General features: G+C 44.3%; 1 protein-coding gene across 1 annotated transcript in view; it reads left to right on the forward strand.

Moving 5' to 3' along the window:
* Positions 1-6,390: 6,390 nt before the first annotated feature.
* ARID3B (AT-rich interaction domain 3B) overlaps positions 6,391-24,620 on the forward strand; it is a 36,650-nt gene continuing 18,420 nt past the window's right edge. The window contains 4 exon segments of the mRNA XM_070763252.1: positions 6,391-6,802; positions 6,804-7,046; positions 20,531-20,602; positions 22,137-22,209. Coding sequence (XP_070619353.1) covers positions 6,461-6,802; positions 6,804-7,046; positions 20,531-20,602; positions 22,137-22,209 — 730 coding nt within the window. The 5' untranslated portion in view covers positions 6,391-6,460.

Raw genomic sequence — 24,620 nt, forward strand, 5'->3', positions numbered from 1 at the left:
ACTATGTGCCTAATTCCATAACTGATTATGCATTGAATTGTTATCTTCTAGTGATCACATAGTTAGATTATATTCTGGAATCTGAATCTGTTTCTGGTCTGGTTTTTCAAGTTTTCCCACAGTGCATATAATGGGGCTCCACCATCACACTACAATGTAAGGTGTTTGTTTGTTTTGGCTTAATATTTTATTGCATAGCCATTAAATGATGTAATCCCATTTCCAGCCGAGAATTATTTGGAGAGGGCAGCCTTAATTAATTTAATACTAATATGAATTTCTTCCATAAGGTAAGACTAATCTGGCCCTAAATATGAAGAGCATCTATACACTATTTGTATATATTTTAAGTTATTCTTGAGCTGCCCAGAGTTACTGAGTCAGATGTCATAATGTATTAATATGAAACCATTGTTAATATGACAAGGTAGAATTGCTTCAAGATTTCGGATTTTTAAAAATTTGAAAAAAACCCAATAAAGACAATGAAAAAAAAAATGTGTTGCTTTCAATCTTTCCCCCTCCTTCTCTTCCACAAACACCACACACACACAAAAAGTTGGAAATGCAAACGAATGATTGTGGGTTTTTTTGTTGTCTGTACCGTTTTAAAAATTAAATATTTTTTTTTCCAAAAAAGTGGAATGTGGGGCATGCTTTCTCTCCCTCCTTTGCATTTAATTCAGGGTGAAAAATTAACTTATTATTGTTTTCAAGGCACAAGTAAAATCCACCCTCGCCATGCAGCGGTAGGCAAAGTTGGCTCTTCTATAAACATGCGGACTTCAACTCCCAGAATTCCTGAGCTAGCATGATTTGGCTCAGGAATTCTGGGAGTTGCAGTCCACAAGTCATAGAAGAGCCAACTTTGCTTAGCGCGACCCTGAGCTTTTTGCACCCCTACGCCCCAAACAGGAAGGGGCGAAGGGCCCCGCCTCTTGCCTCCCCCCAGGTCGGGCCCGCTCGGTGACGCCTCTTCCGGCGCGTGGCCCATAGAGTCCCCTCCTGCGGCCCCTCTTTCCGGCCCGGTGGGGGAGGGGGCTGGGGGCGCGGCTGAGGCGGCTGTTGCGGGCGCTGCGCCTGTGGCGAAGGAGACCCCGCCGGAGGAGAAGGAGGAGGTAAGGGGGCTGCGGGGAGGGCGCCCCCCCATGAGGGCGGGGAGGGAGGGCCGAGCTGGAACGTGCCCCCACCCTTTCCCCGGGACCCCCCCCCACTTCTCCGGGGGGGTGCTCGGGGGAGAGTTTTCCTTCGGGTCGGGCGCGGAGCTGCCAGGTGGGAGGAGGGAGCCGGGTGCCCCCCCTCCTGCCGCCTTCCTCCAACCTGGCGCCCGCGGGAGGGGTTACAATGGGGATCCCTCCCACTCTCCCCTCCCCCCAACTTCAGCAGCCCCTCCCCCTCCTTTCCGAGATGATGGGAGTTGTAGTCCAGATAGCCCGGGGGGGGGTTGGGGGGGAGGTGGAGGGTTTGCAATGGGTTCCCGCTCTTCCCTCCCCTCCCCCAACCTCTGCAGCCCGTCCCTCATCTCGGCCAAGCAAATGAGCAGGATGATGGGAGTTGTAGTCCAGTTAGCCCTAGGGTTTTTGGGGGGGAGGGCAGAGGGGTTGCAATGCGTTCTCACTCTCCCCGCCCCTCCCCCAACCTCTGCAGTCCCTCCCCCATCCCGGCCAAGCAAATGAGCAGGATGATGGGAGTTGTAGTCCAGGTAGTCCCGGATTTTATTTTTGGGGGAGGCTGGCACTAAAACTCCCCATCTCCCAGTTTCTAACCTGTTGCCTTAACCACTGCACCAAACTAATAGGCCACAGTTGGCGAGTACAGCAAACATTGTGCCTCCATTGTACGGCGCTCTTAGTCATGGTTTACGTAGTGAAGATCATTGCCCATTGAGCCTGCCCAGTCTTTTGGGGAGCAAACCTCGAATAAGGATCGTATGGTTCTTTTCCCCGAACGCCATCACTCTGCTTAACAGATAATTCCCTCAACACTGTCAAACTATTTACTAAGTCTGCACTACTATTACTACTACTGTAGTTTTCTCTCATCATTCCTATCACCCATTTCCTCCCACTTATGACTGTGTGACTGTAACTTATTGCTTGTATCCTTAAAATTATTATTAATATTGTTTCCTCATTTGCTTATTTGACCCTTATGACAATCATTAAGTGTTGGACCTCATGATTCTTGGCAAATGTATCTTTTCTTTTATGTACACTGAGTGCATCTGCACCAATGACAAATTCCTTGTGTCCCGTCACACTATTACTACTAGTTTTCCCTGAATCTTCAGAGAGGGGCGGCATACAAATCTAATAAAGTATAATTATAACTATAACTTGGCCAATAAAGAATTCTATTCATTTCAGCCTGCCGTTAATGAAACAAACCTATTCAGTTGCCAGAAAATATTCTTCTATCCATCAGACTTTTATAAACCTGCTATAATGAAAGAACGGACCACAACTTAAATGCTGTGGATTGTCCATACAAAGGCTGGAACTAGCCAAGCCTCCAAGTTCCATGTTGCTCTGCCTGCCAAGCATAAACTATGAATTGAAAGTATTGGTTGCCTTTTTAGTTTTGAATTAACTGCTGCTTTGAGTTATGGCCATACTTGGAATCTAGTGGCTAATTTGAGCCTTTGAGATGTTTCAAAGCCAGCCTGTATCATGTCACTCAGCGGAGGGTTATATCATTATGCACAAAGAAAGTATTAAGCGCAGGGAGGGGATAAGTTGTCGTAATCCTATTAATATGCAAATGTACCTCTTGCACAACTGAGGTTTCCAGGCCAGGAAGCTCAATTTAGGCTGCCCGCAATGGAAGGAGGAGACACTTTAAAAAGTGTTCCAAAGATTTTATTTGGGAATTATTTTTTAATCTGTTGCAACGTCGTTTTAAACTTGCATCCGGAGTGCAGGTATGATGTAAGCGGTTTTATACACAGGCAGTCCTCACTTAATGACTGATGACATGGCAATCGGGCAAAATGATAACAGCCTGATAGTTATGACCAGATTTTGAAGGTTGCAATTCAGGAGGGGAAGAGCCTTCTCTGTGGCGGCCCCGACCCTCTGGAACCAGCTCCCCCCCAGAGATCAGAATTGCCCCCACCCTCCTTGCCTTTCGTAAACTTCTCAAAAGCCACCTCTGCCGTCAGGCCTATATAATTTATGTATGGTGTGTTGTGTGCATGTTTTTTTAAATTATGGGTTTTTAACTTCGTATTATTAGATTTGTATTGTACATTGTTTCTATCACTGCTGTGAGCCACCCCGAGTCTACGGAGAGGGGCGGCATACAAATTTAATAAATAAATAAATAAATAAATTGCAACCATCAGAAGTTCAAAATCTGATCTTAACTACCTTTTGGGGCGGTAATGGGGGGGATGTTACAACTTCACGCGATGGTCATATGATTGCATATTAGGTACTTGGTAATCTGCTTCTATAAAAACATAGAAGATTGACAGCAGAAAAAGACCTCATGGTCCATCTAGTCTGCCCTTATACTATTTCCTGTATTTTATCTTAGGATGGATAGATGTTTGAGCTTGTTGGGAGCTGCTCCGAGTCCTCAGAGAGGGGCGGCATACAAATCTAATCAAGTATTATTATTATTATGTTTATCCCAGGCATGTTTAAATTCAGTGACTGTGGATTTACCAACCACCTCTGCTGGAAGTTTGTTCCAAGCAACTACTGCTCTTTCAGTAAAATCTGCATTGGTTGCCGATCAATTTCCGGGCACAATTCAAAGTGTTGGTTATGACCTATAAAGCCCTTCATGGCATCGGACCAGAATACCTCCGGGACTGCCTTCTGCCGCACGAATCCCAGCGACCAGTTAGGTCCCACAGAGTTGGCCTTCTCCGGGTCCCGTCGACTAAACAATGTCGTTTAACGGGACCCAGGAAAAGAGCCTTCTCTGTGGCGGCCCCGACCCTCTGGAACCAGCTCCCCCCGGAGATTAGAACTGCCCCCACCCTCCTTGCCTTTCGTAAAGTTCTTAAGGCCCATCTCTGCCGTCAGGCATGGGGGAATTGACACATCTCCCCCGGGCCTATAAAGTTTATACATGGAATGTTTGTGTGTGTGTTTGCTCTTAATAATGGGATTTTTAGTGTTTTTAAAATTATTAGATTTGTCCTTACATTGTCTTTGTTATTGTCGTGAGCCGCCCCGAGTCTACGGAGAGGGGCGGCATACAAATCTAATAAATACAAGAAATACAAAACAAAATCATATTTTCTCACGTTGCTTTTGATTTTCCCCCCAACTAACCTCAGATTTTGCCCCCTTGTTCTTGTGTTATTGTGTTGTATTTGCAGCTGCTTCCTTTCTTGTGTCCAGAGGGATGCTGACATGGTTTTAAGTGTGAGGACCAGTTGCAAGCGATTTTTTTTCCCCCAGCGCTATTGGTCACTAAACAAATGATCAATAAATCAAGGACTAACTGTAATTTAAGCATGTTTAAAATAGTATTGTAGACCTACAGAATTTTAGCTATACCACTGTGGCTGTTAGAACTGATAACTTCAGTTCCTGCCTGCATGCATTGAATTGTTTTTCTAGTAAAAAAAACAACCAACAACAACTATAAATTGTTAACAAGTCTGAGTGTTAACAAGGTTGCTGATGACCTTGCAATCTGGTTTCGCAGAACATTGAAGAGAGTCACAGCAGAACATTGAAGAGAGTCACGAGAAATTCTTGATGATTCGGTCTTTCTTAAAATAGCAGAGAGGGGTTATTTTATTGCCGGCGGAGATGGCATATTTAATTTTAGCCAAACATCCTCTAGCTGTTTCTCGGAGAGTCTTGTTTTTCCTAAAGTTACGGCATCTTTAATCTGGGCGAAGCTAAGTGCTCCGGTGGTGCTAGTAAAAGCAAACAGAAATCAGAACAAAACAAAGGAAATTGTTCTTCCCTCTTCGCTTTGGCAATTTGGTTTCTCACCACATCAAGAAATTCGGTCCCAATAACGATCTCCACCACCACCCCTCCTCTCGCCTCCCCGATGTATTTCCGCCCTTTAATGATCGTGTGGCCGCTGCCTTTCATCCTCTGACCATGGGCTCATTCATTATTTATTGTCCCCTTATTCATTATCTCCCTGAAGATGGCACTTCATGTGTCCCCCCCTCCTCCTCCTCCTCCCATGCCCTATGGTGTTTCTAAATTAAAAAATCGGATGCGGGGAAAATAAAATCGAACGGGTCCAAAGACGGGCTACAAAAATGGTGGAAGGTCTTAACCATAAAACTTCCCAGGAAAGACTTCATGAACACAATCTGTCTAGTCTGGAGGACAGAAGGAAAAGGGGGGACATGATCGAAACGTTTAAATATGTTAAAGGGTTAAATAAGGTCCAGGAGGGAAGTGTTTTTAATAGGAAAGTGAACACAAGGACAAGGGGACACAATCTGACGTTAGTTGGGGGAAAGATCAGAAGCAACGTGAGAAAATATTATTTTACTAAAAGAATAGTAGATGCTTGGAAGAAGCTTCCAGCAGACATAGTTGGTAAATCCACAGGAACTGAATTTAAACATGCCTGAGATAAATATCGATCCCTCCTAAGATAAAATAAAGGAAATAGTATTTTCCTCCCCAAAAACTAAGGTGCATCTTATACTCTGGGGGAAAAAATACATAGAAACATAGAAGATTGATGGCAGAAAAAGACCTCCTGGTCCACCTAGTCTGCCCTTATGCTATTTCCTGTATTTTATCTTAGGATGGATCTATGTTTATGCCAGGCATGTTTACATTCAGTGACTGTGCATTTACCCACCACGTCTGCTGGAAGTTGGTTCCAAGCATCTACTCCTCTTTCAGTAAAATAATATTTTCTCACGTGACTTCTGATCTTTCCCCCAACTAACCTCAGATTGTGCCCTTTTGTTCTTGTGTTCACTTTCCTATTAAAAACACTTCCCTACTGAACCTTATTTAACCCTTTAACATATTTAAATATGTTTCGATCGTGTCCCCCCTTTTCCTTCTGTCCTCCAGACCAGTGTTTCCCAACCTTGTCAACTTGAAGATATTTCGACTTCAACTCCCAGAATTCCCCAGCCAGAATTTGCTGGCTGGGGAATTCTGGGAGTTGAAGTCCAAATACCTTCAAGTTGACAAGGTTGGGAAACACTGCTCCAGACTATCCAGATTGAGTTCATGAAGTCTTTCCTGATAGTTTTTATGCTTAAGACCTTCCACCATTTTTGTAGCCCGTCTTTGCACCCGTTCAATTTTATCAATATCTTTTTGTAGGTGAGGTCTCCATACAGTAATTAGTCTACGAGTCTATGGAGAGGAGCGGCATACAGATCAAATCAAATAAATAAATTATTTACGCTGGCCGATGTGTTGTGTTTTCAGATCTTCCGCGAAGGCGTCGCCTGGAGCCCCGTCCACCCGAACTCCTTTCTCCGCACAGCCATGATAAGCCCAGGATGAAGCTGGAGGCCGTCGTGGAACAGCTGCAGAAGCAGCAGCAACAGCAGCGGCAGGCGGGCCCCCTCCCCATGGAGCCCCGAGACCGGCCCCAAAGGCAGACGAGAGACCCCCAGCTCCTCTTCCCTCAACCCATGACGGTCCAGCAAGCCAGCCTGGCTGCCACCTCCGGCAAAGTTCCCGGCGGGCCATCCGCTCGAATGCCTCCCGTCCTGGGGACTCCTCGGACTTTCGATCAGAGCACTCTGAACTCGGAGGAAGAGGAGGAGGAAGATGAGGAGGAGGAAGAAGATGAGGAGGAGGAAGAAGAAGGGGAGGAAGATTCAGAAGACGGCGAGCGGGGAGGACGGCGCTGCCAGAACCGGCGGCCAGGAGGCGCGATCGGCCCTCCAGTACTTTCACGCTTCCAAAGCGGTTTCCCACAACCAAAGAGTGACCCCTCCTTCCTCGAAGCCTCTCCCGGTTCTGGCGGCCCAGCGGAATCTCCAGGGCAAGGACCAAGCGGGGAAAGAAGCCCCCAGCTTGCTCTACGCCGGGTCTGCGGCTGGGAGACCGGCCTGGAGGTTGGAGGAGCAGCACAAGCAGGTCAGTCCGAAGGTTTCGTTGGTTTGTTTACTGTTATTATTTATTTATTTGACTTGCCCAATCCCGAAGGACCCTGGGCGGCTTGCAACAACCAAACTATCACCTCAACCCCCGTTCCCCCCCTTTGCCCCCTGGGATGCTGTTGGGAGTTTGCATTGTGTTAGATGTGGCCCTTCCTTCGTCAGTGCAGGGAAAGACGGGCGGCGTAGTGGGGCGTCAGTTCCCTTTTTTTACTTAAAGTCCTCGTCTTATGTCCAGAATTGAGCCCCCATGGCTCAGAAACCTTAAATAAATCATCAGCCTTTGACTGCAACTGAGCCTTGGATAATTGTGAGTTCTGGGCAATTTTATTTCTTAAGCCATCTCCTCCTCTTCCTCCTTTTCCTCCTCCCTTCTTCCTCCTTTCCCCCTGCCCCTTCTCTTCTTTTCCTCTTTCTCCTTTTTCCTCCTCCTCCTCCTCCTCCTCTTCTTCTCTCTCCTCCTCCTTATCTTCCTTCTCTCCTCCTCTATTCTTCTCTTCCTCCTCCTCCTCCCCCTCCTCCTCCTCTCTCCCTTTCCTCCTTATCTTCCTCCTCCTCCTCCTCTTCTCTCTCCTCCTCCTTATCTTCCTTCTCTCCTTCTCTCCTCCTCTATTATTCTCTTCCTCCTCCTTCTCTTCCTCCTCCTCCTCCTCTCTCCCTTTCCTTCTCTTTATCTTCCTTCTCTCCTCTATTCTTCTCTTCTTCCTCCTCCTCCTCTTTCTCCTTTTCCTCCTCCCTTCCTCCTTCTCCTCTCCCCTCCTTCTCTTCCTCCGCCTCTTCTTTCTCCTTTTCCTCCTACCTTCTTCCACCACCACCTTTAGCAGCAGCTCCTTCCCACGTTTCCTCGGTTTTTTTTAATGAGAAGAAGCCAGAGTGAGAAACCTCCTGAGGCTCCTGGCTGCCACCGTGAATTAAGCAAGAGGGAAATGCGCATAGAAAAGCAAAGAAAGAAAGTCGGTGGGCTTCCTATTAATACAGACCCCCGGGAAGCCTCCCCCGTTTCCCCTCACAAGTTGTGTTTGCAGTTCACACCCGCAGCTTCGGGACTGGCCCGGCCTTGAGAAGAATAACGGGGCCCTTGTGCTTTTTCAGTGGCCAAAGAACCTTTGAAGTGTTGCAATTAAAAAGCTGGCTGGCTGATGCAACTGGGAAGCGAGTATTTCGCTCCTCCTCGGTGCAATTAGGCCTTTTGGCACACCGGATTCCAGAATCTCCAGCAACCAACGGTCCTCTTTACCGCTTCTGGGGTTGTGTACCTGCCTGCACCGTTGCACAAAAGCGTGCCACAAAAAAAGCGACACAAAACTGTTTCGGCTTCTTACAGTAAATTTAAAAAAAAACAACACAGCATTTTTTTCTGGCATTGGAGTGTGTAATTGCATCCGCTTTTGTGGGGCGGTGGTTGTGTCATACTTCTTGTGGTGTCTGGTGCTGTTGTGGGTGACTCTTGGAGGCTTCTCTTAAGTACCTAAGCGAGCATCTGCTGGGCCAGTGTTTCCCAACCTTGGCAGCTTGAAGATATTTGAACTTTAGCTCCCAGAATTCCCCAGCCAGTGAACACTGGCTGGGGAATTCTGGGAGTTGAAGTCCAGGATATTTTGTTCCAGGATATTTTGCATTCAATATTTTTGCATTCAATTTCTGCTTTGCATGAGGGCTCAAGAATGGGGCTTTTCTCTTTTCCTCTCCTTTCAGAAATCCATAAAGACCCGTTTTCCAAACCAGGCTTCTAAAAATTAATTTGATGTGCAAGGTTTGGTTTTTTTTTAATTCTGTACCTATAAAAAACACAGAAGTTGTCTTAGAAGTGCAGGCAATCCTTAGTGACTGTAGTGACAGTTCACTTAGTGATTTAGTGACTGTAGTTTGAAGTTACGACAGGGCTGAAAAAAGCAACTTACGACTGTTGTTTCCACACTTGTGACCGGTTACAATGTTCTGGGGATGTCATCCCCTTTTGCGACCCTCCAATCAGCAAAGTGTTCACATTAGAGAAACATCTTTCAGCTGTGGCAAGGGGGGCGTTTGCCCAGGTTTGCCTGGTGCACCAGTTGCGGCCCTATTTGGATCGGGAGTCACTGTTCACAGTCACTCATGCCCTCATCACCTCGAGGCTCGACTACTGTAACGCTCTCTACATGGGGCTACCTTTGAAAAGTGTTCGGAAACTTCAGATCGTGCAGAATGCAGCTGCGAGAGCAATCATGGGCTTCCCTAAATATGCCCATGTCACACCAACACTCCGCAGTCTGCATTGGTTGCCGATCAGTTTCTGGTCACAATTCAAAGGGTTATGACCTATAAAGCCCTTCATGGCACCGGACCAGGGTATCTACGAGACCGCCTTCTGCCGCACGAATCCCAGCGACTGGTTAGGTCCCAAAGAGTTGGCCTTCTCTGGGTCCCGTCGAATAAAGAATGTTGTCTGGCAGGACCCAGGGGAAGAGCCTTCTCTGTGGCGGCCCCGACCCTCTGGAACCAGCTTCCCCCAGAGATTAGAATTGCCCCCACCCTCCTCGCCTTTCGTAAACTCCTAAAAACCCACCTCTGTCGTCAGGCATGGGGGAATTGAGATATTCCTTTCCCCCCAGGCCTATACAGTTTATGCACAGTATGTTTGTGTGTATGTTTGGTTTTTAATAAGGGTTTTTAGCTATTTTAAATATTAGATTTGTCATACGCTGTTTTATTATTGTTGTTAGCCGCCCTGAGTCTACGGAGAGGGGCGGCATACAAATCTAATAAATAAAATAAAATAAATAAATAAATACTGTATCTTTTGGAATATAAGACACACTGGAGTATAAGATGCCCCTTCGTTTTGGAGGAGGAAAATAGGGAAAAAATATCTGTCTACCAGGTATTCATCTGGTTAGCGTCCTTAGGGCTGAAATTTTTTTTCCGGAGCCAGTAGCAATGAAAAAAAGCCAGCAAAGACTTAGGGTTGGAAAAAAAAAACCATCTTCGGAGAAAGTAGCAATGAAAAAGCCTGCGAGGGATAAGAGCTGGGAAGGTCGTTAGTGGATGCGTTCCAAGACCGCCTGCGAAAGTCGAATTTCCGTGAAGTAGAGATGCGGAAGTAAATACACCATTTTTGGCTATGGACAGTATCACAAGCCTTCCCTTAACACTTTAAACCCCTAAATTACCATTTACTCACCATTATTACTGGTACTCACCATTGAATAAGGCACTTAGTGATCCTGGTATTTATAAACATAATTATTTATTAACAATAATAATTATTTTTTGTTATTTGTTTGCAAAAATTATTAGTTTGGCGATGACGTATGACGCCAGCGGGCGGGAAAAACTGTGCTATAGAAAAAAAATGCAAAGTATTTTTTAATTAATATTTTTTGGAAAACCGTGGTATAGGCTATTCGTGAAGTTCGAACCTGCGAAAATCGAGGGAACACTGTACTCCGAAAAATATGTTAATGGTGAGCTAGTGAAATTCTGCCTTCCTGGATTGTTTGACAGTGTCGCGGGAATTAGTTTTATTGAGCTGAGTCGATGGCAGGGGGGTTGCGAAATATCCTTCTCCTTTTGCATGTTTGCTAGGAGCTTCGAGGGCTGGAAGCTTATTCATGTTACCGTAATTGAGGTTTACGCAAGGGATATTTATACCCCACGTGTATAAACGGTGTGCGGTGTGGGCTATGCCGGAGAAAAGGGCTGCCTTGAGAACAAGCCTCTTTAGGAACAACTTGGTTGCATTGTGAACTCTTTCATTGAAGCAAACCCCCCCCCCCCCAACAACAACAACCAGGAATTGCAGGTGGTCCTTGAGTTATGGCCACGACTGAACCCCAAAATTATGTTGCTGGTTGAGACATTTGTTAAATGAGCTTCGTCTCGTTTTTACGACTTTTCTTGCTGCATTTGTAGGGAGGGGTTGTGTGTGTAAAATTACAAAATTTTACACGCACAACCCCTCCCTACAAATGCAGCAAGAAAAGTCGTAAAAATGAGACAAAGCTCATTTAACAAATGTCTCAATCAGCAACATAATTTTGGGGGGTTTGTCCGCAATTTCCATTTTTATGTCAACACATATGCAGTACCTCTACTTACGAACGTAATTCGTTCCGTGACCAGATTCTTAAGTAGAAAAGTTTGTAAGAAGAAGCATAGTGGAAGTGATGTGCCGGTGCCTGAAGGCTGTTGGGGTCTGGATGGGTGTCAACCCAGACAAGACAGAGTGGCTGTGGGTTTTGCCTCCCAAGGACAATTCCATCTGTCCGTCTATCACCCTCGGGGGGGAATTACTAACCCCCTCAGAGAGGGTTCACAATTTGGGTGTCCTCCTCGATCCCACAGCTCACATTAGAGAAACATCTTTCAGCTGTGGCGAGGGGGGCGTTTGCCCAGGTTCACCTGGTGCACCAGTTGCGGCCCTATTTGGACCGGGAGTCACTGCTCACAGTCACTCATGCCCTCATCACCTCGAGGCTCCACTACTGTAATGCTCTCTACATGGGGCTACCTTTGAAAAGTGTTCGGAAACTTCAGATCATGCAGAATGCAGCTGCGAGAGCTATCATGGGCTTTCCTAAATATGCCCATGTCACACCAACACTCCACAGTCTGCATTGGTTGCCGATCAGTTTCCGGTCACAATTCAAAGTGTTGATCATCACCTATAAAGCCCTTCATGGCACTGGACCAGGGTATCTACGAGACCACCTTCTGCCGCACGAATCCCAGCGACCGGTTAGGTCCCACAGAGTTGGTCTTCTCCGGGTCCCGTCGACTAAACAATATTCCTATTTTTGTTCCCCGCGACAAACACTCTTCTCCCTTAATGTGTGTACGTGGTGGAGAATTAATCTTTTGCCTGCCTTTTCTAATGTTTTCCTGTTAAATTTGCATTTTGCATTGACCCAGAATGGTGGATTGTTGTAAAAATGGCTTTCTGCTTAACATTATTTGCAATTGAGGCATTCAGAGATAAGAGGTGTCCTTAGTAGTTTTGTTTTGGGGTTGTTTGGTTATTTTCCTCTTCACTTCCCTGGTTTTCTTTCTTTTAAAAAAAAACCCCTTTTCTTTGTAGAAAAGTCATCTTAAAGCCCCCTTGAACGCTTTCTGTTAGCAAAGACTCAAAAAGGAAGGAGGAGGCTGTTGGATGCTTGTCCATTCAGCGTCCCACCACAAAGCAATTAATTGTCCGACACCCTCGCGGACAAAAGAGACAGCTCAGCTTATGACAGAGCAGGCGGTGAGAATATTGTCAACACCGAACGAGGGGGAAGGTTTGGTTGCCTTTCAAGGAGGTAGCAAAACCCTCAAAAGAAAAGTCAATTTAGTTTCTTTTCTCCCTTTTCTTAACACTTCCCAAATTCATGCCGATTTAAGTCACAAAGGCCCTGATAAGAACGGTAGGAAATAAGAGGCTAAGGGGAAAGATCAAAAACAATGTGAGAAAATATTATTTCACTGAAAGAGTAGTAGATCCTTGGAACAAACTTCCAGCAGACGTGGTTGGTAAATCCACAGTAACTGAATTTAAACATGCCTGGGATAAACATATATCCATTGTAAGATAAAATACAGGAAATAGTATAAGGGCAGACTAGATGGACCATGAGGTCTTTTTCTGCCGTCAGTCTTCTATGTTTCTATGAAAAAAGATATCTTGATGACGTCCTTCAAACAAAGTAGAAATAAAAGTTAAATAAATAAAATCGGGTTGAGATTTCTTAGAAGTTACAACCACAATTGACCCCAAAATTTATGTTGCTAGGTGAAACATTTGTTAAGCGAGTGTTTATGACTTTTCTTGCCACTGCATTGAAGTTACTAATGTGGTTGTTTTAGTGAATCATTGCATTGAAGTTACTAATATGGTTGTTGGACTACCTACATTGGATAGTTATTTGTGAATCACCCAGTATCAGCTTTATCTAGCTTTAAAACACCCAAGAGGCAACTGGACTTTTCTTGTTATTCTGTGAAGAGGTTTCACTTCTCGTCCGAGAAGCTTCTTCGATGCTGATCAATGACTTGAGTCAGAAACGAGGAAGCTTTTTGAATGAGAAGCGAAACTTCTTCAGAGAATAACAAGAAAGCCCAGCTGCCTTTTGAAAGAAAAAAAAGCACACATCAGACTTGGGCTTTCTTTCTTTCTTTCCTTCTTTCCTTCCTTCCTTCCTTCTTTCTTTCTTTCCTTCTTTCCTTCCTTCTTTCTTTTTTTCCTTCTTTCCTTCCTTCTTTCTTTCCTTCCTTCCTTCTTTCTTTCTTTCTTTCCTTCTTTCCTTCCTTCCTCCCTTCCTTCTTTCCTTCTTTCTTTCTTTCTTTCCTTCTTTCCTTCCTTCTTTCCTTCCTTCCTTCCTTCCTTCCTTCTTTCTTTCCTTCCTTCCTTCCTTCTTCCGTTCTTTCTTTCTTTCTCCCCCCCAAACAGAAAATTGGCTCCTTCCTCTTGAAAACAAGCTGAAGAGCTTGGTAACCACCCTCCCTATCAGTATTAAAATACCCCCTTCTCCTGGAGCAGGTCCTTAAAATGATTGGCAGGCTTGTTTTGTTTTTCCTTTTGTCAAATTCCAAAATCATCAGCCCAACCATCAGGATAGGAATTTCTAGTGTTGCCCTCAAGGAGAGGTTTTAACAGGCTTTTTGCAAGCCTGGGTGGGGGGGGAGAGAGAGAGAGAGAGAGGCTGCAATTGTTTGGGACCTGTGAATTCCACTCTAATAAGATACTCCAGGTGGCTGGAGAGTAATCCTAAAATAGCTGCTGCCTCTCTTAATTGCTTCTGTAAAACCAGGCTGGGTAAGGGGGGGCTCTACATGCTGGGATAGTTTAACTGGAAGGTGTGAGTTTTGGTGTTTGTGGGAGGGGGGGTGTTGTTGCCAGCAGCTTTGGAGATGCCTGGAGGGCTTAATCCCCTCCCCTGTGGAAGAACAACACTTCCAAATCCTTATTTGGACTCCTCGTCCCCCTCGTCCTTTAAGAGCTGACTGCAAAGTATGCACATACATGCCCTCACATGCCGGCTAGGGACAACAAGCGCACCGGAGAATTCCACCCAGTCTTGAACGGAGACGCAATAGTATGAAACGTGTTCTGCATTGGAGGGTCCCTTCAAAGCAGCGTTTAGCAAGAGCGTTTGTTTCTCAACCTTGGCTGCTTTAAGTCGTGTGGACTTCAACTCCCAGAATTCCTTAATGAGCATGGCTGGCTGTGGAATTCTGGGAGTTGAAGTCCACGTGTCTTAAAGCGGCCAAAGTTGAGAAACACTGGTTTAGACTTCTATACCAATTCAAAGTGGTTGTGATGACCTATAAAGCCCTACATGGCATCGGGCCAGATTACTTGCAGGACTGCCTTCTCCTGCATAATTCCCAGTGATCGGTCAGGTCCCACGGAATCGGCCTTCTCCAGGTCCCGTCAACTAGACCAGTGTTTCCCAACCTTGGCGACTGGAAGCTATTTGGACTTCAACTCCCAGAATTCCCCAGCCAGCAAATGCTGGCTGGGGAATTCTGGGAGTTGAAGTCCAAATAGCTTCCAGTTGCCAAGGTTGGGAAACACTGAACTAGACAATATTGCTTGGAGGGGAATAGGGGAAGAGCCTTCTCTGTGTTGGCCCCGGCCCTCTGGAATCAGCTCCCTCTAGAGATTCCACATTTGGAATACTGTGTTCAGTTCTGGAGACGTTTCTTTCAATGCTAGTGCCCTGAAATTCCTTCCTTCCTTCCTTCCTTCCCTCCCTTCCTCCCTCCCTCCCTCCCTCCCTCCCTCCCTCCTTCCTTCCTTCTGAATACTGTGTTCAGTTCTGGAAACCTCACCTACAAAAAGATATGGATAAAATTGAACGGGTCCAAAGACGGGCTACAAGAATGGTGGAAGGTCTTAAGGATAAAACGTATCAGGAAAGACTTCATGAACTCCATCTGTAGAGTCTGGAGGACAGAAGAGAAAGGGGGGACAGGATCAAAACATTTAAATATGTTAAAGGGTTAAATAAGGTTCAGGAGGGAAGTGTTTTTAATAGGAAAGTGAACACAAAGAACAAGGGGGCACAATCTGAGGCTAGTTGGGGGAAAGATCAGAAGTCACGTGAGAAAATATTATTTTACTGAAAGAGCTGTAGATGCTTGGAACAAACTTCCAGCAGACATGGTTGGTCAATCCATAGTCACTGAATTTCAACATGCCTGGGATAAACATATATTTTACATACTGCTGACAACATGTGAAATTGATTTTCAATCAGTGTTGGCAGTTTGATTTCACAGAAGTTATTATTATTATTTATTGGATTTACTTGGAGTTATATTCTGTTGTTTAAGTGTTCCCTTTATTTATTTATTTTTGAGCAGTGTAGTTTTTTCTGTGGCAGGTATAGTTTCCATGGAGCACCATCATTTTTATACGGTATGAGAAATATACTGGCAACATTAAGAAAACAGCAACATCAACACAATACAATAACATAATATATCAGAAACGTTGTGTGATAGAGCAAAACTAAGCATAGTTTTGGAATCAGCACATCAAACTCCATAAAACAGACCTATTAGAAACATAGAAACATAGAAGACTGACGGCAGAAAAAGACCTCATGGTCCATCTAGTCTGCCCTTATACTATTTCTTGTATTTTATCTTACAATGGATATATGTTTATCCCACTGATTTTCAATCAGTGTTGGCAGTTTAATTTCACAGAAGTTGGATTTACTTGGATTCTGTTGTTTAAGTGTTCCCTTTATTTATTTATTTTTGAGCAATGTAGTTTTTCTGTAGCAGGTATAGTTTCCATATGTTTATTACCTTTATTAATGATTTTTTTCGGGTTGACCACTGTTATTAACAAAACAACTCCCAACTTGTCACACTTAAAAGTGGTTTGAAACAATTATTCAGAGTTACTGACTACGCAATTCTCACTTTTGTCCCACTATTCATTCGCCCTGGCAGTGAAGGTATTGTAAAATTGATAGTTTTTTAAAAAACTTGGTTTCCTGTATATATACACAAAAAGCTAAGCATGGTCACTTCCTTGAAGATAAAGGCCGAGTTGATTTTTCTCTTAGGGAGGCTGATCGCTGGAGAAATGTTTTTGCCCTGTTTTGAGATATCAACAGCAACAGTGTTTATTTCCTATCATAAACATTCAACATTTGCTACTGTAATAAGGGCAAGTCCAGTTGCAACGACACATACACAATAACAGACAAATATTTTCCTGTGTCCTTGAGTGAATTTTTAAAAAAATCCCAGAAATACGATTGTTAATGTTGTGTGGCTTTTAATAGGAGAAATTAAATCACGTTTTTGGCTCAATGCAGGAAGAAAATGTGCGTTCCAATTCTATCCCAGCTCCAATTGATGCAGCTTATTCCATTGTTCTGAACCTTGTTAGTTAACTTTGAACGATCGAGTGGCCTGTGGGACCGGATCTACTCTGGTAGTCCTCCACTTATGACCACAGATTTCCGTTGCTAAGTGAGAGAGTTGTTAAGTGAGCTTTGACCCATTTTAGGACATTTCTTGCCATAGAGTTTAAGGGAATCCCTACAATTGTGAAGTCGGTAACACGGATGTTAAGTACTGTAATTTTTGGCCTATAAGATGCACCTTTTTCCTCCCTAAAAGAGGCTAATAATTAGGGTGCGTCTTATACTCTGAATGTAGCTAACCCTAACTAGATGCTAACGATTTTCCCAACTCTTACTTTGCGGGCTCTTTCATTGTTACTCTCTGTGAAGAATGTTTTCCGATCCCTAAGTCTTTGCAGGGTTTTTTCATTACTCTTACTTGCTCTGAGTAAGTTTCTTTCCAGCCCTAACCAGGTGCTAGCGATCTTCCCAGCTCTTACCCCCTTGCAGGCTCTTTCATTGTTACTCTCTGCAAATAATGTTTTCCAAGCCCTAAGACTTTGCAGGGTTTTTTTCATTACTCTAACTTGCTCCGACTGTTTCTTTCCAGGTGCTAATGATGTTCCCAACTCTTACTCTCTTTTGCAAGCTCTTTCATTGTTACTCTCTCCGAATAAAGGTTTTTTTAAGCCCTTAACCAGGAGATAAAATAAATGTGCTGAAGCAGACAAGACTAAGGATGCGAGTCAGAGGAATACCTGATAGGCAGATTCTTTTCCCTATTTCCCTCCCCCAAAACTAAGGTGTGTCTTGTACTCCGGTGCCTCTTATACAGTGATCCCCCGAGTTTCGCGATCTCGATCTTTGCGAAACGCTATATCGCGATTTTTCCACCCGATGACGTCACCCCCTTCCTTTCTCATCTTTCTTTCTCTCTCTCTTTCTCTCTCTTGCTTCTTCCTCTCTCACACTCTCTTCCCCCCTCTCTCATCTCTTTCTTTCCTTCTCTCTCTTTCTCTATCTCTCCCCCTCTTGCTCTCGAGCGGCGGGCGGCACCCAGGGAAGGTTCCTTCGGCCGCCCACCAGCTGATCTGCTCGGCAGCGCAGTAGCAGCGAGGAGCCTAAGATGGGGTTTCCCCTTTGCGTGGGCAACGGGGAAACCCCATCTTCGGCTCCTTGCTGCTACTGCGCTGCCGAGCAGATCAGCTGGTGGGCGGCCGAAGGAACCTTCCCTGGGTCTTCAACTCCCAGAGCGGCGGACAAGCGGAAAAGCGGCGGACAAGCGGGCAGGCAGGCGGCTCCTCAGCTGCTGGGTCTTCCCAGGTGCGGAAGTAAAAACACCATCTGCGCATGCGCGGCCATGGAAAAAGGGGCGCGCATGCACAGATGGTGTTTTTACTTCCGCACCGCTACATCGCGAGAAATCGATTATCGCGAGGGGTCTTGGAACGGAACCCTCGCGATAATCGGGGGATCACTGTACTCCGAAAAATACAGTAAATCTAGCTTCCCTATTGACATTGATCATTAGAAGGTTGCGAAAGAGGATCGTGTGACCCGAAACACTGCAACTGAATTTCGATCTCATTTCAGTGCCGTTATAACTTCAAACGGTCCCTAAACCAACTACAGTGATACCTCGTCTTACGAACTAAATTGGTTCCGGGATGAGGTTTGTAAGGTGAAAAGTTTGTGAGACGAAACAATGTTTCCCATAGGAATCAATGGAAAAGCAATTAATGTGTGCAAGCCCAAAACTCACCCCTTTTGCCAGCCGAAGCGCCTGTTTCTGCGCTGCTGGCTGGGGAATTCTGGGAGTTGAAGTCCAGATCTCTTCGAGTGGCCAAGGTTGGGAAACACTGGTGTAGAGAACCTTTGGCGGTCCTGCTTGCCCAGACAAGATTCGTATCTGTAGCTCTTTCTGAAGTGGGCTCAAGGAAGAGGCCACAGCTGTAACCAGCAGCTGAGATCACAGAAGCAAGTCATAATCTTCCATTAAATATATTTGGGCTGATGAGGGCCCCCACTGGATAATTGACTTTTCAGCCGGAATTGCTGGCTCAAATAAAACCAGCAGGCTTGAAAAGGCAACCTGTGCCATTCAAACATTTGAGGGTGTGTGTGTTTGTGTGTCATGCTGCTGGTCCCTGAGCTATTCATCTTGCTAATTCTCTCTCTCTCTCTCTGTGCCAGATGACATTAAACTGTAAGCATTAATTAAAGTGTCTCTAAATTTTAAAAACATCACCCTGTTTTTGTTTGGATTCCTGGATCCAGCAGCTTTTAACCCAGTCTTTTGAAGACCCTGTGTGCTCAGCCACCAGATCACCGATGCGTCCCCTGGCATTTGACCTTATTGGTTTCGCTTTTTGACTGTTGCCTGGGCATTTTTGCATTGCAATGTTTGCATTTGGGATAATCCCAGCGACCGGTTAGGTCCCACAGAGTTGGCCTTCTCCGGGTCCCGTCGACTAAACAATGTCGTTTGGCGGGACCCAGGAGAAGAGCCTTCTCTGTGGCGGCCCCGACCCTCTGGAACCAGCTCCCCCCGGAGATTAGAACTGCCCCCACCCTCCTTACCTTTCGTAAAGTTCTTAAGACCCATCTCTGCCGTCAGGCATGGGGGAACTGACATATCTCCCATGGGCCTATACAGTTTATACGTGGTATGTTTGTGTGTTTGTTTGCTTTTAATAATGGGTTTTTTAGTGTTTTTAAATTATTAGATTTGTTCTTACATTGTTCTTGTTATTGTTGTGAGCCGCCCCGAGTCTACGGAGAGGGGCGGCATACAAATCTAATAAATAAATAAATAAACTGTAGTAATTAAGGACTGCATTTTTTGTGCCTAGAAAGTCTAGTTGCCTTTGGGAAATCACCTTTGGGACAACCACTACCTGGATTATTGAGAATAGCAACAGCGCTTAGATTTATATATCACTTCCTAATGCTTTTGCAGCCCTCTCCAAGCGGTTTACAGAGTCAGCATATAAAGCCCTTCATGGCACCGGACCAGATTATCTCAGGGACCGCCTTCTGCTGCACGAATCCCAGCGGCCAGTTAGGGCCCACAGAGTGGGCCTTCTCCGGGTCCGGTCAACTAAACAATGTCGTTTGGTCCCAGGGGAAGAGCCTTCTCTGTGGCGGCCCCGGTCCTTTGGAACCAACTCCCCCCAGAGATTAGAATTGCCCCCACCCTCCTTGCCTTTCGTAAGCTTCTTAAAACCCACCTCTGCCGTCAGGCATGGGGGAACTGAGATATTCCTTCCCCCTAGGCCTTTACAATTTACGCATGGTATGTTTGTATGTATGTTTGGTTTTATAATAAGGTTTTTTTTAGTTGTTCAGTATTGGATTGTTACATGCTGTTTTTTTTTATCACTGTTGTTAGCTGCCCCGAGTCTGCGGAGAGGGGCGGCATACAAATCCAATAAATAAATAAATAAATCTGGGTCCTCGTTTGACCCACCTCGGAAGGATGGAAGGCTGAGTCAACCTTGAGCTTGCTGAGAATTGAACTGCTGGCAGTGGGCAGAGTTAACCTGCACGGCTGCATATTCTAACAGGAAGGAGGAAGGGAAGGAGATAGCAATAGCACTTAGACTTATATACCACTTCATAGTGCTTTATAGCCCTCTTTATGCAGTTTACAGAGTCGGTCCCCAACAATCTGGGTCCTCATTTGACCCACCTCGGAAGGATGGAACTATTATTATTATTATTATTATTATTATTATTATTATTTATTAGACCAGCTCCCCCCAGATATCAGAGTTGCCCCCCACCCTCCTTGCCTTTCTCAAGCTCCTTAAAACCCACCTCTGTCGTCAGGCATGGGGGAATTGAGACTTTCCCTTCCCCCTAGGCTTAAAGAATTTATACATGGTATGCTTGTATGTATGAGTGGTTCTTCAAATTGGGGTTTTTTAGATTGTTTTAATATTAGGTTTGTTTACATTGTCTTTTTATGTTGTTGTTAGCCGCCCCGAGTCTTCGGAGAGGGGCGGCATACAAATCTAATAAATACAAATACAAAATACAAATACTCGGGGCGGCTCACAACAATAACAAAGACAATGTAATCTCCATAGAGACTTGCTCTTCTCCTCTAACCGTTGTCTCTTTTTGTTCTTCTCTTCAGAATGGGAACCTGACTTGGAGCGAAGAAGCCGACAGTAGCAGAGGGAGAGAGGTGTCCCGCGACTTTGCCAAGGTCAGTGCAACAACCTAGCCTTGATTCCTGGTTTGCATCTAAGGTGGAAATGATGCTTGAGCTGTTTGTTTTTTTCCTCAAAAGAAACATTGCTATCACAAAAACTCTACTGCTTGACTTGACTCTGCAATCTGAAGGGGGTTTGGAAGAAAAATATATATAAAAAAGCTTTCCAACAGAGTAACATGAACTTTTCAAAAAAGAAAAGTGAAGTTTGTTTAGGAGGAGGTTTGGATTCCTTCCAAACCAACATCTGTAGATCTCTTGATCTGGCTGGGTTGATTGTCCCTTATCTGATTTTATTGGGTTGTAAATTTTTAGTACCTCTTAATCATATTCCGGGCTTCAAATCCATAGGGATTGATTTAGTAAAACGAAGCTTTGTAGTGGTGAAGGGTAGCCTTTATTCTTTGATAAACTTATCTCGGATTATTTGATAAACTTATCTCGGATTATTAAGGAATGTGTTTCTCAATTCCCCTTATATAGAGCGCTGGTGAGACCACATTTGGAATAATACTGTGTTCAGTTCTGGAGACCTCACCTACAAAAAGATATTGACAAAATTGAACAGGTCCAAAGACGGGCTACAAGAATGGTGGAAGGTCTTAAGCATAAAACGTATCAGGAAAGACTTAATGAACTCAATCTGTATAGTCTGGAGGACAGAAGGAAAAGGGGGGACATGATCGAAACATTTAAATATGTCAAAGGGTTAAATAAGGTTCAGGAGGGAAGTGTTTTTAAAAGGAAAGTGAACACAAGAACAAGGGGACACAATCTGAAGTTAGTTGGGGGAAAGATCAAAAGCAACGTGAGAAAATATGATTTCACTGAAAGAGTGGTAGATCCTTGGAACAAACTTCCAGCAGACGTGGTTGGTAAATCCACAGTGACTGAATTTAAACATGCCTGGGATAAACATAGATCCATCCTGAGATAAAATACAAAAATAGTATAAGGGCAGACTAGATGGATCATGAGGTCTTTTTCTGCCATCAGACTTCTATGTTTCTATATCTGGACTTCAACTCCCAGAATTCCCCAGCCAGCAAAAGCTGGCTGGGGAATTCTGGGAGTTGAAGTCCAGATATCTTCAAGTTGCCAAGGTTGGGAACCACTGGACTAGAAGACCCACAGTGTCCCTCCCAACACAAACTATAAATAAAATGACCAAGGTTTAAGACGTTTGTTTTCATTCTAGCCACCTCCTCCTCCTTTTCCAATCCTCACATCCATTTTAGAAAATTGATCCATGCCACAACATTAGCCTCCCAGGACTTGGTTTCCAGATCTATATAATCAGGGACTGGAATGCAAACTGCCTGCGTCAGCAACCTGGTTTTATTTATTTATTTACCCGAGGTTGCATTTTTCTGTTTTGTGTTTTTTGGGGTGGGTTGGGAGGGAGAGGAACTTCGAATCTGAGTCGAATTGTGGTTTTTTTCCACCCACTGAATACGCCTGGGAAATCTTATTTCCCTTTCTGCACTCTCAGGGCGAAGTTAAAACTGTGCTTGCTTCCTTTCCACAGTTGTATGAGTTGGACAGTGACCCCGAACGGAAGAAATTCCTGGATGACCTCTTCATTTTTATGCATAAGAGGGGTAAGTGAGATTAGAACTGCCCCCCACCCTCCTTGCCTTTCGTAAACCCCTTAAAAGCCACCTCTGCCGTCAGGCATGGGGGAACTGAGACATCTCCCCCAGGCCCATACAATTCATGTATGGTATGTTTGTGTGTATGTCTGCTTTAATAACGGGGTTTTTAAAAATGTTTTTAAATTATTAGATTTGTCTTGAATTGTTTTATTGTTGTTGTGAGCCGCCCTGAGTCTACGGAGAGGGGCGGCATACAAATCGAATGAATGAATGAATGAATGAATAAATAAATAAATAAATAAGTGGTGTTTAGGGGGAAATTAAGGAAATAAACACGTGCCCGCTTATTCTGCCTGCTAGCATTAGAAACTGCATTTGTAAAAGCTAACGGGCTTGGTGATCTGATCTATGGTGCCCCTCCCTTATGAAACCAGATTTATTTATTTATTTATTAATCAAATTTGTATGCCGCCCCTCTCCGCAGACTCGGAGTGGCTAACAACAGTAATAAAACAATATAAACAATATATGTAAGGTTGCACATCTCTTCAGCCTTGAAAGACAACGTTGAAGAGGTGACTTGATTGAAATGTATAAATAATAATAATAATAATAATAATAATAATAATAATAATAATAATTTATTAGATTTGTATGCCGGCCCTCTGGGGATAGAAAAGGTGGATAGAGAAAAGTTATTTTCTCTGTCACACAATACTAGGACGAGGGGGCCCTCCCTAAAGCTCACAGGTAAGAAAGTGAGGACAAATAAAGGGAAATATTTCTTCCTCCAGAGGGTCCTTGGTTTATGGGATTCCCTTCCAGAAAAGGTCGTGACAGCTGTCAGCCTGGAGAGCTTCAAGGCAGGATTAGACAGATTCAGGGATGCCAAGTGTATCATAGGTGGTTATTGAAACGGATGTCCAAGTGCTGCCTCTATGTTGGTTGAGGCAGGCAGGGTTCCCTTGGGTCCCATTTGTTGGGGGTCAAGGGAAAGGGAGGGTCTTGCCTTCTTTTTCTGCTCAAGATCCCCATGGACAATTGGGGGGCCACTGTGGGACACAGAATGCTCGACTCGATGGGCTTTGGCCCCATTCAGCCTGGCTCTTCTTATGTTCTTATGTGGGTTTTTTCCCCCCCTGCAAATAACAATATGGAAGTTGCTTTCCATTTCTCTCTCTGTTTTGGGATGGTTTTCAATTTTCCAATCCAGCTAATAGCCTCAGGATTTGGAAGTGGTCCTATTCAAAGAGACATACTGTTCCTTCTTACGATCTAGGGGTCAAGATCGTCCTTGATAGAAACGTTGCCACCATCAGGTCAATTTTAAGTCCCGTCGAAGGCTGAACTCTAAAGCATTAAAGGTTGTGAAGTCAGCTGAGATGTCTTTGAACGGGCCTGTCTATCTGTCTTTCAAACCCATCTATCTGTCTTTGAACTAAAAATGGATTTTTTTTTAAAAAAAAAAATCAATCCGGTTTCCTTGATTGTTAAAAAAAACCCCCAATCTTCAGGAGAGAGAAAGCTTTGATGTAGCCAGAGTACTCACACGCAGGCTCCTTTTAACATTAAAAAAACCCCCCTTTTTATAATGTTTATGCTTTTACTTTGGTTGGGTGCTTCCTTGTGATAACTCACAAAGACAAAATCATTTCTGCTTTGTCTGGGTAGGAATACTTACTTTTGGTTTTTAAAGATCCGTTTGAACTCAATAGCATCTGCCTATTTTTTAAAATTTATGTTGCCTATAAATATTTTGTGGAGTGGTTGATTGTCTCAAAAGGTGCCATTGAAATAAATAAAGGTTGTTGTGCTGTGTTATGCTATATTATATTATGTTCTGTCGGGCTCTCTGGTAGAATCCTCCGAAAAATTCACAGGTACAAATTTCAGACACACACACGTTTGAAAATTCAAAACAATGTTCTTTATAATGAAAATTCACTTAAACCAAGCCCTCTTTTGGTATAGCAAAGAGCACTGGTCTCCAAACAGACTGGTAATTTGTACAAGTTCCTTATCAGTTCTGTGATACTTAGCTTGCAGCTGTGAGGCAATTCACAGTCCTTCTTCTTTCACAAAGTGAAACACACTTTGCTCTGGTTTAGTTTCAAAGCGGGGAAAAATCAGCACACAAAGATCAAAGTCAGTAAAGCAGTCACAAAACACAACGATCAGATAATCCTCCACAATGGCCAAACCCACAGGCTGCTCTTTATAGCAGCCTCACTAATGACCACAGCCCCACCCAACCACAGGTGGCCTCATTTTCTTTGATAATAATCTCTCAGTTGTTGCTGCCTATGCATCGCTCTCCGCATGTGTGGCTGTATCATTAACTCTTGTTCTGAATCCAAGGAGGAGCTAGATAATTGATCTCCTTCTGAGCTGCCTGCCACACTCTCCTCCTCCCTGTC

This window comes from Erythrolamprus reginae, chromosome 10 (assembly GCF_031021105.1).
Source record: "Erythrolamprus reginae isolate rEryReg1 chromosome 10, rEryReg1.hap1, whole genome shotgun sequence".
Taxonomy (NCBI): Eukaryota; Metazoa; Chordata; class Lepidosauria; order Squamata; family Dipsadidae; genus Erythrolamprus; species Erythrolamprus reginae.